At 52.9% G+C, this 15,425-nt stretch overlaps 6 protein-coding genes across 6 annotated transcripts; 5 read left to right on the forward strand and 1 right to left on the reverse strand.

Annotated features, from left to right (window-relative positions):
- Positions 1–1,755: 1,755 nt before the first annotated feature.
- N7498_000072 (uncharacterized protein) lies at positions 1,756–3,613 on the forward strand (the record flags this gene model as incomplete). Its single annotated transcript, XM_058447135.1, has 2 exons — positions 1,756–1,998; positions 2,093–3,613. 2 exons carry the CDS (start codon positions 1,756–1,758, stop codon positions 3,611–3,613), a joined length of 1,764 nt encoding a protein of 587 aa, XP_058312546.1.
- Positions 3,614–4,475: 862 nt separating this feature from the next.
- N7498_000073 (uncharacterized protein) lies at positions 4,476–5,100 on the forward strand (the record flags this gene model as incomplete). The annotated part of the gene is made up of 4 exons (XM_058447136.1): positions 4,476–4,525; positions 4,713–4,824; positions 4,885–4,955; positions 5,016–5,100. The coding sequence occupies 4 exons, from the start codon at positions 4,476–4,478 to the stop codon at positions 5,098–5,100; spliced, it is 318 nt and encodes a 105-aa protein (XP_058312547.1).
- Positions 5,101–6,253: 1,153 nt separating this feature from the next.
- Positions 6,254–9,992, forward strand: N7498_000074 (uncharacterized protein; the record flags this gene model as incomplete). Its single annotated transcript, XM_058447137.1, has 5 exons — positions 6,254–6,462; positions 6,529–7,352; positions 7,412–7,446; positions 7,514–9,636; positions 9,698–9,992. 5 exons carry the CDS (start codon positions 6,254–6,256, stop codon positions 9,990–9,992), a joined length of 3,486 nt encoding a protein of 1,161 aa, XP_058312548.1.
- Positions 9,993–11,354: 1,362 nt separating this feature from the next.
- N7498_000075 (putative C2H2 finger domain protein) lies at positions 11,355–12,713 on the forward strand (the record flags this gene model as incomplete). Its single annotated transcript, XM_058447138.1, has 1 exon — positions 11,355–12,713. One exon carries the CDS (start codon positions 11,355–11,357, stop codon positions 12,711–12,713), a length of 1,359 nt encoding a protein of 452 aa, XP_058312549.1.
- Positions 12,714–13,251: 538 nt separating this feature from the next.
- Positions 13,252–14,155, forward strand: N7498_000076 (trafficking protein particle complex subunit 4; the record flags this gene model as incomplete). Its single annotated transcript, XM_058447139.1, has 4 exons — positions 13,252–13,407; positions 13,458–13,540; positions 13,597–13,719; positions 13,780–14,155. 4 exons carry the CDS (start codon positions 13,252–13,254, stop codon positions 14,153–14,155), a joined length of 738 nt encoding a protein of 245 aa, XP_058312550.1.
- A 251-nt stretch (positions 14,156–14,406) lies between these two features.
- N7498_000077 (proteasome regulatory particle base subunit RPN10) lies at positions 14,407–15,413 on the reverse strand (the record flags this gene model as incomplete). Its single annotated transcript, XM_058447140.1, has 4 exons — positions 14,407–14,961; positions 15,019–15,238; positions 15,296–15,334; positions 15,388–15,413. The coding sequence occupies 4 exons, from the start codon at positions 15,411–15,413 to the stop codon at positions 14,407–14,409; spliced, it is 840 nt and encodes a 279-aa protein (XP_058312551.1).
- Positions 15,414–15,425: the final 12 nt, after the last annotated feature.

Consider the following 15,425-nt stretch of genomic DNA (forward strand, 5'->3'; position numbering starts at 1 on the left):
AACATGATGAAGAATGATTGAATGGCAAAGAGAGCTTGAACCCAGCGTGCCGGAAGGAGAGCCAAAACATGGATGGCACAGTCGTTGCGGTGCATGTTGCATCCATGACATTGGATCTAGCTGAGACTCAAGAAATGCACGGATTGCTGTCCAGGTAGTTGGCCTGACTAATATTAGCACACTACCCAAGACGAAAACCAAGTCCGGGAATCATCGCACGGCGCCGAGGCAGTCGTAGCTGGAGATGAATCGAACCAACGGATACTAAGTCAGCAGTGGGTAGAAAAACATCGTCATCGAGCAAGATCAAGACAGTACAATGACGAGATTGCGCGGTGGCCAGTCACTACCTAGTCGTGACAACGGGACGAATGGGCCCTTGAATAGAAACGGACCGGGTTGAAACCCTAAAGCACGCCGCGGAAGATGGAAAAGGAAACCGACGATCCTGCATTGGCGAGATACATCAAACTCGACAGATATCAGTCACTGTGATTCGACGGTATGGCCCCTAACCGGGTTGGGAGATCGACGAGATCACGGTCGTTGGGTCGAAACGCGTCGATCCGTCCACCGCGTGCTCCTCTGCCTATGAAGGCCGCGTTGATCGGATTCGCTGAAACGTAGCGGGAAACGTAGCGAGCATGTAGCGAGCATGTACTCCGTAGCGTTGCCCAGGGCGGGTACGGAGTGCTTGGTGAAATGAATCATGTTCGTGAAACGGGTGAGGGTGATCGCAAAGGTAGACGGTCCACCGTTTCGCTAGCGCCACGATCGTCCCATCTTGAGTTTTCTCCCCCTGGAAAATGGGCGAGGGCAACATGCCCTATATTCGGATCGGGGGTCGCACGAGAGGCTGAACCGTGGGTAGCTCCCGAGTCTCCCGCGAGTTTCCAAGGATCGGAATGGTTTGTCCCTACTCGCCATGAGGGGGGGGCAGTTACAGGCACATGAGCGTCAGCTGCAGGGCCCGAGTGATTCTCTGCGCGACGTGGCAGCGTCAGGATGAAGTTGGGCGTTAAAGGGAGGATCCCGGGGGACGTCGTACTCCCGTCCCATCTTTCGGGCTCCCGCTGTAGGCGCTCGGTTGACCCGTTGACCCCATTGACCCCGTTGAACCCCCCCCCTGACTCTCGCCAGCCTGGATCCGGGAGGTTTTCGGGGCGATCCGGTTCGCTGCCTCACTTTGTTCGCTGGTTTCCCCGTCGTCACCGCCCATCGCTGCAGCTGGGGGTCGACCAACCAGCGCTTCATCCGGTGCGTCACCCGGCTGCGTATAAGGAAGTTTCCTACGGAAGTGATGAAGGGTCTGGACCCTTGGGAATAGGGGCCCACGGCCATAATGGGAAATGTATAGCACGTCCTTCCGAGTCCCAGCGCAACTGCTCTCGTATATCGTGGTGGAGTTCGCTTCCTTGATTCTCCCGGGACTTTTGTTCTTTGCTTCTTCTCTGCCCAATCTCCCCAGTCTCCCCGTCGATATCGTGATTCTAGTTTCGATCTTGTCGCGATTCCGCTATAAACCCCACCCCCACCCCCCTCGTACCACCCGTGCTATCGTGCTATCCTATCGAGCCGCAGATCCGATTCTTGAACGTCGGATAAGATCGCGATTCCATACCACGTACGCCACCTTCTTGGTCCGCGAACGTCTTCTGTAGCTAACCGATCCAGAATCACGCATACTTTCCACCCCGTCTCCTTGTATACTGATAGATAGTTCACTGCCAGCCTGGAGGTGATCCCATCTCCGTCATGACCTCCAATCAAGCCGATGATGAACTGTTCACGAGGGCCATCTCCGGGTATCGCGACGCTTTTTTGGTCAGGCACTCCCACCTTCCGGAATCCGAACGCAATCGGCTCTGGAGACGACGGATCAGCGCCTTCATCGACCAGGACGGCTCCGAGAAACCCGGTAAACGCACTCGACAGGATGCTACCCCGCGGACGCTTCCTTCTGGTTCTGGTCTTCCGCAGGCGAAACGGCGAGCCACCGTACGTGTGACCTTGGTCTCTTGCTCCCGCCCTCTCTCTCTCCGTCTCGATCTCCTCGTTGACCCCCGCCAAACCCTGGATTGACATTTGGCAGACCCCGGACTTGCCGGTGAGCGTCGAGCTCCGGCGCGCCCTCTCCCAGTCCTCGCCGGAGATGCCCCGACAGGGTGCATCCACTGGAGGGACCTACCGACACACGACCATGGTCCGTTCCCAAAGCCAGCAGATCCCGGTCTCTCACTGTCATCCGCCGGCTGGGATAGCCACGGGCCAGCGACCATCTTTCGGACGGACTCGGACTCCCCAGGCGCTTGACCATGTCGACGAATACTCGCCTTCCGAATATGCGAAACACCTGGAGGAACCCGACACGCAACACTATTCTTCGGCACTAACGATGGGGCTTGCGATACATGGATCGTCTGGACCGACCCCCCTGCAACATCTTGGACAGCCGTCTCCTCCGCTGACCGACGCTTCACCGGCTGAAGCGGTGGAGATGACCCGCAGCGCAACGGCCGACACCATCATCGACGGCTTCGACACCTTTCAGTTCGAGTCCAATGGACGTGCGGATCTGGATCCCCATTTCTCCATCCCCCCAGAGTGGGTGCCCACATCCACCACTGGTATTTCGTATCATGAACCCTTCTCCGCTGCCATGTACCCTGACCTAGATACCTCTTCCTTCCCCTTCTACCCTGCATCATTTTCCACCTCTGCACCGCCAACCACGTCCATCCGGCGGTCGATGCCGTCTGGTCCCCCCATGCTGACGTCGGTGGACATGAAGCCGTCACCGTCCAACGAAAGCAACGATTCCATCGATGTGGGACCATCTCGCGCGGTTCGGCGTGCTCAAGAGCAGATCGCTCAGGCAGCCCGACCCATCGCACCGAAGCAGGAGTCACAGGAGAGCATCATCCTGAAGAGCGATTCATCCAATCCACTCAGGATGGTCCGTATCTCATCTGCAGACGGCACGACGAAGGAGGTGGCGGCAATCCCCAAAGCCTCGATTCAACGACCACCACGACCCAAGACCTACTGCCACCTCTGCAACGACCAACCCGAGGGCTTCCACGGTGAACACGAGCTGCGACGACACATCGACCGAGTGCACGCAACGGTGCGCAAAGTATGGATGTGCGTGGACATCTCACCGGACAAGACGTTCCTAGCAAATTGCAAAGCCTGCCGCAACGGCAAGAAGTACGGAGCCAACTACAACGCGGCGGCGCATCTGCGACGCACCCATTTCAACCCGTGCCAGCGAGGGCGAGGCGGGCGCGGCAAAGACAGCGAGAAACGCGGCGGCAAGGGCGGAGGCAACCACCCGCCGATGGAAGTGCTGAAGCACTGGATGATGGAGACGCACGAGATAGCGGACGAGAACGCGGTGAGCAGCGTCAGTCCGGCGACACCGGGTGAGAGCCAGGCGAAAAGAGTAGCCGTGTCGGGCGACAGCAAAGGCCCCAAAGAAATGGGAGTGGAATCGGCCCTGATACACGGGTTCGACCCCTTCCCCGTGGCCTCGTTTGACTTGGATGCCACGCTGGACACGCCGTACTATCTCGACGGGCAGTCGCTCCCGGAGCTGGAGTATGTCATGTGAGCGATCGTAGACTTCTTCATTTTTCCACTTCATCTCTGCACTATCATTCTTGTTGGATTCTTTCTCATATATTTTTATTATTATTATCTCAATGGGTCGGGGCTGGATCACTGTATCATTGGGCGGGCTTGTGTTTATATGCCGGGTTGCATACTGACAGAGACGAGAAGCGCTAATCACGAATCTAACGGAATTGAGACGTCACGTACCTGTACCATGGCAATACGTAAATACCGCGGCACACAGGCAGCAACGATACGGGCGGTGAAGGCCGAGTTGCTGCCCGACGAGTGGAAGACCCTTTGGCTCGTGTGGAGCGTGGGTGATCCGTCCAATCTGCTCGAATCCCGTGGGGGTCATCGTGAATGCAAATGTGGCTGACTGCGTCGGTGGTGTGGCTGGTGTACGATACGCTCGGATTACAGCGAAAAGCCCGGGGAGCTGAAGAATCAAGACAGCCCGTTAGTGTCAGAGCGGTGATAATGGTCAAATCGGCAAGCCTGTACTCCATGGTGGAGCGGTGGAACAATACTGGAACGTACAAGATCGAACTTCTCAGCCCTGCAACGCCAAGCTGGTACCTCCAGGTGCTCAACAAAGTTCGGACCTTCGGTAAACCTTGACTCCTCTTTTTCTCTTCTCCTCTCTTCCTCCACCAACTTCCGGCTTCCTTCCTCCGCTCGCTTTGTTTCCCGTCCCTTGTCGCAAGCCGATCTCCTGCCGACCGTCCAAGGTATGTGGCTTGCACCCCCCTTATTCACATCACGGCCTGACCGCCCCGTCGGCGTCCGAGTGCTAGCCGCTCTTCTGCTTGTGATCCCGGCACTGATTCGCTTTCTTTCTCCAGGTTTTAAGTAACAACATGTCCAACCAAGGATACTACCACGGCGGCCCTCCCCCTCCCCCTCAAGCGTAAGTCTGCTCGACTCTCGGTTTCGGTTTCGGTTTCGGTTTCGCACGTCATCGCCAGGAAACTCTCCACTCTTTTATCGATCGCAAATCTTGGATGACGTTGAGAAGATGGAGGTTTTCTTTGCCTTGGTCGACTGTATACCGTGATTTGCCATGCAGTTCGTTCTGACTTGTGATTCGAATATAGCTACGGCGGCTACCCTCCCCAGCAGGGCGGTTACGAGGGCTATCCTCCCGCTCAGCAGGGCTACTACCCTCAGCAGCCGGGCTACGGTCCCCCCCCTCCCCAGCAGCCTCCTGTACGTTAAGGACTTGTGGGCGCATACCTTGAAGTACTGTTTACTGATCGTGTCTCCCAGATGAGTTACCAGGAGCAGCGGGTAGATCAGCGGCCGAACAAGAGCGGTGGCCAGGGCTGCCTCGGCGCTTGGTAAGTTTGAATCCCGTTATTCAAGTTGAAATCCCTGCTAACGCAGAAACCACAATCTAGCCTGGCCACGCTGTGCTGTTGCTTTGTCTGCGAGGAGGGTTGCGAGTGCTGCGCCGACTGCGTCGAGTGCTGCGAGATGTGCTAAACTCCCCAAACAACGACCTCGATGATACCTTCTTTTCTTCATGGCGTTCAGTTTTTCTAGATCCGCCCGCGCAGGGTTCGGGGCAGATGCTACTGCACTCCTTGGGTTGCAATTTTCTCCTTGTGTCGAGCCTCTTTCATCTCCAGATACGTTCTTAAGAGCTGAATTAAATTTAGCTGATGTTAGTTTTCTTCGTTCTTCGCTAATATGATTGCTTGTCATCGGATGGGAATTTTGGTCTTTGAGCCGTCTGGGAGTACCAAGGTCCATGGAAGAGCACAGCCACGCCCATTCCAATGGTCCAGCCAGGATATTGGCCGATACAAGCATAGTTCCCCTTGTAAGCGAGAAGCAGTATGCAGGAATTGACTCTGAGTCGCGATTAAATTACCTTTGCAGCGGAGGATCGTATTTCCTGTCCAGCAGATGGTCTTGACGTTCTCTCAAGCCAAGTAATCACTTCAGAAACTCGGCCATCCTGATTCCCCCGGGGTTTCAAAGACCGAATGGAATTCAAATGGCGATCAGCCTTCTAACCGGTGATGAAGGCGGGAAAAGAAGTGTGGTTTCAACGTTTTGGAAACTCCGATCCCACACAGCATTCCACGTGGGTTGTAACTGTTGTAACTCCTTAAAAGGTCCATATCCGTGACTGTTGGCGAACTATTGCCGGTCTCTCGGTTTCGGCGTTTCCAACGTTACTTTGTCTTCATCGCATGGGCCTGCCTTAAGTACTCAAGCCTGCGTTCTTCAAAAGGTTTGGTTCTATCGGCAAAAGAATCCTTGCTATTACTACTGTCGCGAGTTTTGCTCATCACTACCATGAGGAGTTATCGAAAGTCGCGAAGAGGGTCTTTGGGAGTCCTATCCTGGTCGCTGTTTTCATCTTCTTCCCATCTCGATATTTCAATTTTGCCTTTTTAGCCCCTTGAAACGTCTATTTTGCAACATGACGGCGTATCGCCCTAATTTAGTATTGCCAGCCTCGCGATAAGATTGGCGGGTAGATGGGTATTGTCTGCACGTAAGCGCCGTGGTCCGATGCATTGCCACGTTGGCGCCGCAAATTCAGCTCTCAGTCTATTGACTTAAGAATGTCTTTGTGCCTGGAACCCTTGTACAGAATCGCCTCTCTAACATGACGCGATCCAGTCTGATGATGAACAACGACTCAAGCGGGCCAAGCCCCCTCGATGCGAATGGACTTTGTTTATTGTCGCTAGATGGCGGCGGTGTCCGAGGATTGTCAACCTTATACATTCTCCGGGACATCATGGCACAGCTCAGTCATGAACGTGATGACGGCAAACCTCTTAAGCCATGCGATGTCTTCGACCTGATTGGAGGTACTAGCACAGGCGGGTAAGTGCAAGTGTACCGGGAGCAACTTCTCAACGCTGACCCTGTTCTTTTGATTTTTTTTCTTAGACTCATCGCAATCATGCTAGGACGACTGGAAATGGGAATCGATGAATGCATCTCGGCATATAGCGAACTGATGCATTCCATCTTCGGCGAGAAAACCAATAATCTCCCAATTGACTGGGCCGGAAATATCCGAGCGCAATATGACAGTAAAAAGCTCAAATCTGCAATTGAGCACGTTATTGAGCGTGCTGGTGTAGCACCAGATGAGCTCATGAACAACGGGCAGGCTCGTCGCTGCAGAGCATTTGTTTGTGCCACATCCAAGGACACATTGCAGATTGCACGACTGCGAAGTTATAATGTGTCAAATGAGGACGCCATTCCCGCGACGATCTGTGAAGCAGCTCTCGCAACATCTGCCGCTACCGGATTTTTTGATGTTGTATCCATTGGCGATTATCAATTTGTTGATGGTGCCTTTGGCGCCAATAACCCTGTTGAAGAGTTGGAAGAGGAGGCATCCGACATTTGGTGTACCGTGAGCCGTGAACTGAAGCCACTGGTTAAATGCTTCTTGTCGATTGGCACAGGCAGCCCTGAGAAGGTACCCATTGACGATAAAATTTTCAATTTTCTTTCCAAGACACTCGTCAGGATGGCCACGAGGCCAGAGAGTACGGAGCGACGCTTCATGGCGAGGTGGACCAATGAGTTAAGAGAGAAACGTATTTTCCGATTCAATGTTGAGCAAGGGCTGCACAATGTGCGAATGACCGATTACCAAAAGCGAAGTCTGATTGAATCTGCGACCCATGATTATCTACACCATTCAACCCAGAAAAATCGTGTACGGGATTGTGTCATGAATCTGATGAGCAAAGAGGGTATGCATACGCCACACTTCGATCATTCTTCTTGCTGACTAGTTGTTGCCCATTTGCAGAGAAGACAGATCTCAATTTTGACATCGTTATGCGTGTAAGTATGAAGCACTGCATTGGACCTATTAGAAAGTCTTAAGTTAATCCGAAGGTGATTTATGAAGGAGCACGAGGATCAAGTACGGCGAAACCGAGTCATCAACAATATGCATTCTTCCGAGACTCCATTTAGCCGCAGCAAAGAACCATGTTGGATTGTTCCATTTGAGCGAAACCCCCACTTCGTGGATCGAGAGCTTCTCGGCAAGATAAAGAGAAAGTTGTTCGCCAGTCGACGAATGGAAAGAATTGCCATTTTCGGTCTTGGAGGGGTGGGCAAGACTCAAATCTCTCTGGAATTGGTTTTCCAAGCAAAGGAAATGTACCCAGATTGTGCTATATTTTGGGTTCCTGTTGTTGATATGGAAAGTGTGCAACAGTCGTATCAACAGATTGCATCCCAGCTGGGGATTGCAAATCCCGATCCTGCTGGAGAAGATGTCAAGAGAGCTGTACAGAAGCATCTCAGCCGACCACAGAGCGGGCGGTGGCTTTTGATCTTCGACAATGCGGATGATATCAGTATGTGGACGGAGGCATTACCGGATTCAAAAAGCGGAGGGCTTAGGGACTTCCTTCCCCAGAGTGAGCAAGGTGTTGTCATATTCACCACACGCAACAATAAGGTCGCTCAATATCTGAGATCTACCGAAATCATCGAGATACCTGAGATGGATGAACACAAAGCTACCAAGGTTTTGAAAAACCTGCTGGTCAACAAAAGCCTTTTGAATGACCAAGAAAGCACCAGAAAGCTTTTGGAGCGACTGACATTTCTCCCACTAGCCATTGTACAGGCTGTCTCATTCATCAATGAAAATATGATGAGCATTTCAAGCTACGTCCAACTCCTTGATGGACAAGCACAAGACATGATTGATCTTCTCAGTCAAGAGTTTGAGGACGAAGGAAGATATAAAAGCATACGGAACCCGGTTGCCGCAACGTGGCTTACATCTTTTGACCAGATTCGGCGTCTGAATACATTGGCGTTCGATTATCTAGCCTTCATGGCTTGTGTCAACCCAAAGGACATACCCATATCGCTTCTTCCTATTGCCGCTCCTGTCGAACGGGAAAAGGCAATTGGTCTGCTGATTTCGTATTCATTTGTTCGCTCACACCACGCCGGCTCTCGTCTTGACATGCACCGTCTCGTCCAACTTGCAACCGCAAATTGGCTGAAGTCAGTGAACTCTCTTGAATCATGGCATTTATATGCACTGGGCCATGCAAGCAGGCATTATCCGCAATGGGATGCCACGCGGCGGAGTGAGTGGCGTGCAGCATTACCTCATGCTCTCCAAGTTCTTCGCCTTACATCAAACTCGGCCACCCCAGAGAGAGCCCTGTTACTATCTACGGTCGGTTTTTGTAAATCCGTTGATGGAAGACACAAGGAAGCACTGGAAGTTCTCCTTCCGGCTCGGGAAATTTGGGATACCATGTTTGGTCGTGACGACCCGCGGTCCATCAAGACCCTTGCACTTCTTGGATTTGCCTATCGCGGCTTGGGGGATTTTGACAAGGCAGTGGAACTTTTGGAAGAGGTCTTGGAGCGGCATATGTGCCAATTTGGTCTGGACTCCGATGAGACAAATGGAACAATGTCAGCATTGGCTTCGATGTATCGAATCAGAGGGGACGGCCCTAAAAGTTTGGAATTGACCATTCAGAGTTCGATACAGGATCTTCAAAAAGCCGAGCATCTCGAGATTCAGGCGTTTAGGTATTATTTGAGGACTATGGGCCCAGAGAGCCCCTACACTTTATGTGCCATTTTCGGTCTTACTCGGACATATATCGCTCAAGGACGACTCACGGACGCCGAGGAAGTAGCGCAACATTTTTTGGCTATCCAGACGAGAGTGCTCGGGCCAGATGATATTTGTACAACTTCTTCAATGACTGCGTTGGCTGATATATACATGCAAAGGTGGCGGCTTAAAGATGCCGAGATTCTGTACGGGGCATCGATAGAGAGAGCGAAAAAGTCCCTTGGTCCTGAGCACCCAATCATTCTTCGAGATATGAAAGAAATGGCACGGGCATTGAAGTTGCAAAAGCGACACTCCGAAGCTCTCTTCTTGATAACCGAATGCGTGCGCTTGCAGGAGACATTGCACGGTGCAAGTCATTACACCACTATCGCGAGCCTCGATTGTATCAAAGACTGGACAAACCACAAGTAAGCCATACCTCCTCCGGCCTTATTCTTGTAACGCTATCTGCCATTACTATTCTCACAGCTTACTATGGAGCTCTAAACTAACGTTTGCTCTTGATAGAAATGCCGCTACACGCTTCAGAAATTATTTTACCGCGGTGGAACGGTCCCGTATGATGCTGGAACGTCGGAGGAAGTATCCTCGTGTCAAGATTCTCGGTGGCCTTTATAGTGTCCGGAGGGAGCCCAAGGATCGTACAATAATTCGCGAGATCAAAGATGCTGTGGATGCTATGCCCATTCAAGGACACGGCCTTAGTGATGAGGTTACACTTGTCGAAAGCTCTGATGTCAAAAAGTCTTCAAATATTGGCTAGCACGAGGCGATCAAACCACAAAACTCAGGTTATAATGTGAACCGGAATTTGCAATCTGAACTACTCTGTGCGGTCACAAATTTGCCCTGCGCCCAAACGTGAGTCTCGCGGTGTCGCCGAGCAGCGATGCGACATTCGGTCAAAATCCTTTGCATTTATTGAATACTGTTATGGTGCTCCTCTTCTGTTTCTATCTGACAATCCTGCAATATCCATGTCTGAGAGAGTTCGCTCTGCTGATGTCCCATACTAGATGTGCATGCCCCGAAGTAGGAATCCTTGTGTAGTATACCGCGCAATAGAGCGGCTAAACTAATCTAAGATCATTAAATCCAATGTCAGTTCCTTCTCCATGTCTGGCTCCTTGTCCGATGATTGGAATCATTAGACTTCAACCGGGTGGCTAGCGTGGGCGGAGTTGAATTGCTCATCGCAGCAGGTGGAGGCTGCCAAGTCGTGGAGCGGGCGGTCTTCGTGGGGGCCAACTCGTCTCCTTTCCACCATTCTCGTCATCATTGCTACGGTACACATAGTCCATGGCATAGTAATTACTATACTGACTACATCTAGTGACTGTGAATTCCAATTATGGAGGACGATCACGGGGGCAAACGGGTGCCAGAAAAGGGGGACAGGGGCTTCGCATCACACCTCTCCGCGGCCATCGTTGGTCTGTGGAGCCCAAGTGTCTGGCGCCATCCGGTCAGCGATCTTCGGAGACCAGAACCATCAGACCCGTTGATCAGAACCGGGTAACAGGGACAACGGGGGCCACAGGACGCTCGCATCTTCTACTCCATCGGGGTACGCGCGAATGCTGGTCTGCGCTGCGAGAGGCTAAACTGGCTTGGGCAGGTCTCTTAGGTCCTTCTTGGGTCGACTAGGATTGAGTTGGGGGCCAAGGGTCGCGACCAAGGACGATGCGAGGAAAAACGGGGCTTGTTTGGGGTCCAAATCACCCCAAATGGTTAGAACCGCGATCTCCCGCTCGGGCAACTCATTGCCCTATGCTGATCTTTTCAGCCCCTTCACAGCCGCTTCGCTATGATGGTACGATTGTCTCCTAATTCCCAGGTGCATAGTAGGGCTATTTTCTCTTCACGGGCCTATTGCTCCCCTCGTCGACCCTCGGGCTCTTGAGGCTTGTTGAGGCTCATTTCGGCCCCACAGATCAACCTGTTTTTAGTTCTTGTGTTAAAAGTATTTAATGCGTGAACTCGTTTATGCTTTGGCACTTGATGCAACACCAGGTCCCGTCCCTATGGTTCTCGATGGAGCTTGTCACGCCTTTTATTTATCCCCGGGGGGCCCCGTTTTAATTCTTCTTCCATCTCGATACTGCTTTCAACACTTCATTCCGTAATGGAGCCGTCTTTTACAGAGATCCCCCACATCGTGCTCATGCCGGGCGTGACTGCTCCGGCTAGTGAGGCCTACGACCCTTCTCTGCTCGCTGAGGACCCGTTCATGACCCGGGTGTCTCGATTCCAGTGTCATCCTCCCCTGGATCAATCTAAATCTCGGGAGGCCTCTCTGACCCCGCAGACATGGTGGGACGGCGATGAAGCGAACTCAACCGAGAGCTATCTGCCCGATTACAACGTCTATCCGGAGCCCTTCTCGCCCTGGAATAGTGGGATTTCTACCAACTCCGACGCTCAGAGCCCCCGCAGCAGCAACAGTGGCAGTGCTTCACGCATGAGCTGCATCGTCTCTCCTTCATTCCGGCATGAGGATGTCCCGATCACCGGGGTTGGTGAGCAGGGCGGGTACCCTGCTCCCGACAGTCTGGTTGATATCGATCGCTCAGCAATGATTCCCAAGCTTCCCATGTTCGAAGTTCAGCCAGATCACCTATCTCCTTATGAACACGACTTTGACTCCCGGGGCAGCAGCCAGTCAGACCGCAACATGACTTCCGAACAACCATGGTCCTCTCCTCCCCCCGATCCCATAGCCTGCCCACAGCCTGCACGCCGGTCCAAAGCCCGACCTACCTCCACCCAAAAGATACGCAAACCCAACAAGCCACGGCCAACATCTACATCGGGCCGAAACCGCCGAAGGCGGCTTGTGACTGGTGAGAGCAACGGTGATAATGCAACGCCACGGCGGTTCGTGTGCAGCTTTGCTCCATATGGATGCGAAAGCACCTTCGTCTCGAAAAACGAGTGGAAGAGGCATGTGACCTCGCAGCATCTACAACTAGGCTTTTATCGCTGCGACGTGGGCAAGTGCAACATACGCACACACCAGGGCAGCCCCAGCCGTTGCCTGACACCCTCTCCATCCCCAAAATCCACCAGTTCAAATCCGGTCCCGGGCCAACCCAACGACTTCAACCGCAAAGACCTATTCACTCAACACCAACGCCGCATGCATGCCCCCTGGCTTCAATCGGGCCGGCGGCGAACACCAACAGACACCGAACACGCCGCCTTCGAAGACAGCTTAGGACAAGTGCGCCAACGCAGCTGGCACAGTCTGCGCCACCCACCACAACAAAGCCACTGCGGCTTCTGTCGCGAACTATTCACCGGCGAAGGAAGTTGGGATGCGCGGATGGAGCATGTCGGGCGACACTTCGAGCGGGAGGACCGAGCGAATCTGGGCGAGGAGTTGGAAGACCTATCATTGCGTGACTGGGGACTCCGTGAGGGGGTTTTGACACTTGCAGATGGCAAATATCTGCTGGCTTCATTGGCAAGGGTTGAGCTCTGAAATAGAATTGGAACGACTTACCAGACATGTCATGTTATGCTTTTGGGTTTCAGGGCTTTCTTGTACGGCGTTGGAGACTTGCATTCGAGCGATGGGCTCGCTCATAATCACATGAATTGATGTATGGGCCGTTATGAGCATGAGAAGGCTGGTTCTATCAACCTGCATTTAGCAATTGATGACTTCAAGACTTGCTTTTTTAGGATCTTTCAAGGTGTAGGGTGAAGTCATCCCATCCGCATGGAAACCATGGAGGGGGCCTTCAAACGCCCGAGATCCATCCCCAGGTCAATTTGCTCCTCAGGTGTTATCCGTTATGATCATCGTAGCCCTATTTAAATCAAAGGCCGTTCGTTTGATTTCTTTTCTTTGGTCTTTTACATCGCCCAATGGTCTACTATTGAAGCTACGTGGGTGTACGAGTTTGGGGATATATATTGCAGCGGTGGCCCACCAACTTTGAGTACCTTCATTCATGAGAATATTGCTCAAAATTAGACAAATTACTCCGGAATCAGAAACAAAGCGAAGAAGCAAAATGAACACGTCGATTCATCATGATCAAGTGGGTTGTCGAACTGCAAAGGACATCAACAAGCTACCCACTGCGCTAACCCGGAAGGAGCAGGCCGACTTCGAACATTTCCCCGCGACTTCGACTTCGACTTCGATCTCCAGCGAGAAGTCGACCCCTGTGTATCAATTGCCCGCCTTTCGTCGCCGCGAATATTCTTTCCTGTCTAGGCATGCTGCATACTCTGTAGCGCCTCCACTCTCTCTATCGGCCACGCTGTCTCGACCCCAGACACCCCCGACTCCGTCGCCATGTGCGTCCATCTGGCAATGAATGCCCAAATGCGCGACTGACCTTCTGCCTTCTTAGGGCCGTATTCTCCCTCATCATCATCAACAAGGCTGGCGGCCTGATTTACCAGCGCGAGTTCCAGGCCGGCCTGCGCAAGCTCTCGACCAACGACTACCTCGTCCTCGCCGGTACTTTTCACGGGTAACTTCGCACGCAACCCCTGCATCTGTGTCTCAATCACTAATACTGCTGATCGTGCAGTGTCCACGCCATCACCCGTTCCATCACGCCCAAACTTCCCCTCGCTCCGACTACGAACTCCCCCGCCGCCGCCTCTCCGGGCAGCAACACGCCTGTTGCATCGGGCTACAGCTACCCCATCCCCGGTGCCTCGGTATCAGGTCTGGAATATCTCGAAACGGACAAGTTTCGATTGACGTGCTTCCAGACATTGACCGGTACCAAGTTCCTGCTCTTCACAGACCCAATGACCGGCAACGTGGACACCATCATCAACAAGATCTACGAGCTGTATGCAGACTACGTGATGAAGAATCCCTTCTACCAACTGGAGATGCCGGTGCGGTGTGAAGCATTCGACCGGCATCTGGGAGCGTGGCTGAGAGGGAGAACATAATCCCTGGAACGGGACTGGGATCATGACCTTACGAACTACTGTAGACATTTTGTTTCTTCACTTTACTTGGGATCGGGGCCAAACCACGCTCCGAACTGTGCATAATACCAATAGCATCAATATTTCAGCATTTCCCCCGCACCCAGTAGACCGTTCCTACAGGAGGCTCTCGAGTACTGTATACAGGAACATAAAAATCCAAAAGTAAACGCCGGTTATGCATCACGGATCATTTCAACGGGGAATCGAATCTACGCGGTATCCATCTTGTCGTCGTCCTTCTTATCTTGACTGCTCGACTCGCCCTGGCCCTCTTCGGGGATATTGCCCAGCTCCGTTTTGCCATCCTGGGCCTCCTGGTCACGTTTCTCCTTCTCCTGTCGGTTCTTCTCTTCTTCCAGGGATAACCGCAAGGCAAAGGCCAGCTCGGGGTCGTTCTCGGCAGCCTCCTCGAAGTTGAATTCACCCGCATCGCCACCATCACCGCCTCCTGAGGCAGCGGCACCAGCCCCCTCACCGGCGAGAATCGGGGTCTGCTGCAGCTCCTCACTGAGCAGATGGGGTCCCGGAGGGATGATAGCCAAGTAGGAGCTGTCGCCGCTCGTCACATTATCCACGAAGGCTTCCAACTTCTTGGTCTGGTCGGACTCGAGATCTCCGAATGCCACCACGTCGATGGAGACGTTGTTCTTCTTCATCTTCTTGGCCAGCTTGACCAAAGTCTTCTCATCTTCTTCAATCGGGGAGCAGGAGAACACGATGATTCGTTGCCGCTGGGATTTCTCGGAACGGTGCTTGAGCGCCAACTAGATCGTTTATTGTCAGCACGACCATCTCGCTACGGCTCAGAAAAGATCACTTACACCGGCAACCTGGATACTCGAGCTCAGGTGGGAGGTACCGTGGATTTTCGTACGATGCAGACCAGCGAGGATGCTGCCGAAATCCGAGGTAAAGGTTGAAAGCACTTCCGGGCCCTTGCCCCCCATGCTCATCAGGCCGACAGCGGACTGTGGGTGTACGCGCATCTTGACACTGTGGATGATGCTAACTGCATCAATTTGAGCTTGCCACCGGGTTGATCTGCGAGGATTAGACGATGCGAAGACGGCAAAGAGGGTGAAGAGACAAGCAACTCACGTGTAGTCTCCATTGCGACTGCTTTCGCTGTTGTCGACACTGAACGAGGAAATTAGCGACGCTGCGAGCTCGGGAAGGAAACAATGACGAACATGATCATCGTAGCTTCGAGAGACATGATGGCGGTTGT

This window comes from Penicillium cinerascens, assembly GCF_028974065.1.
Source record: "Penicillium cinerascens strain IBT 15544 chromosome Unknown contig_16_segment0_segment0, whole genome shotgun sequence".
NCBI classification, from domain to species: Eukaryota; Fungi; Ascomycota; class Eurotiomycetes; order Eurotiales; family Aspergillaceae; genus Penicillium; species Penicillium cinerascens.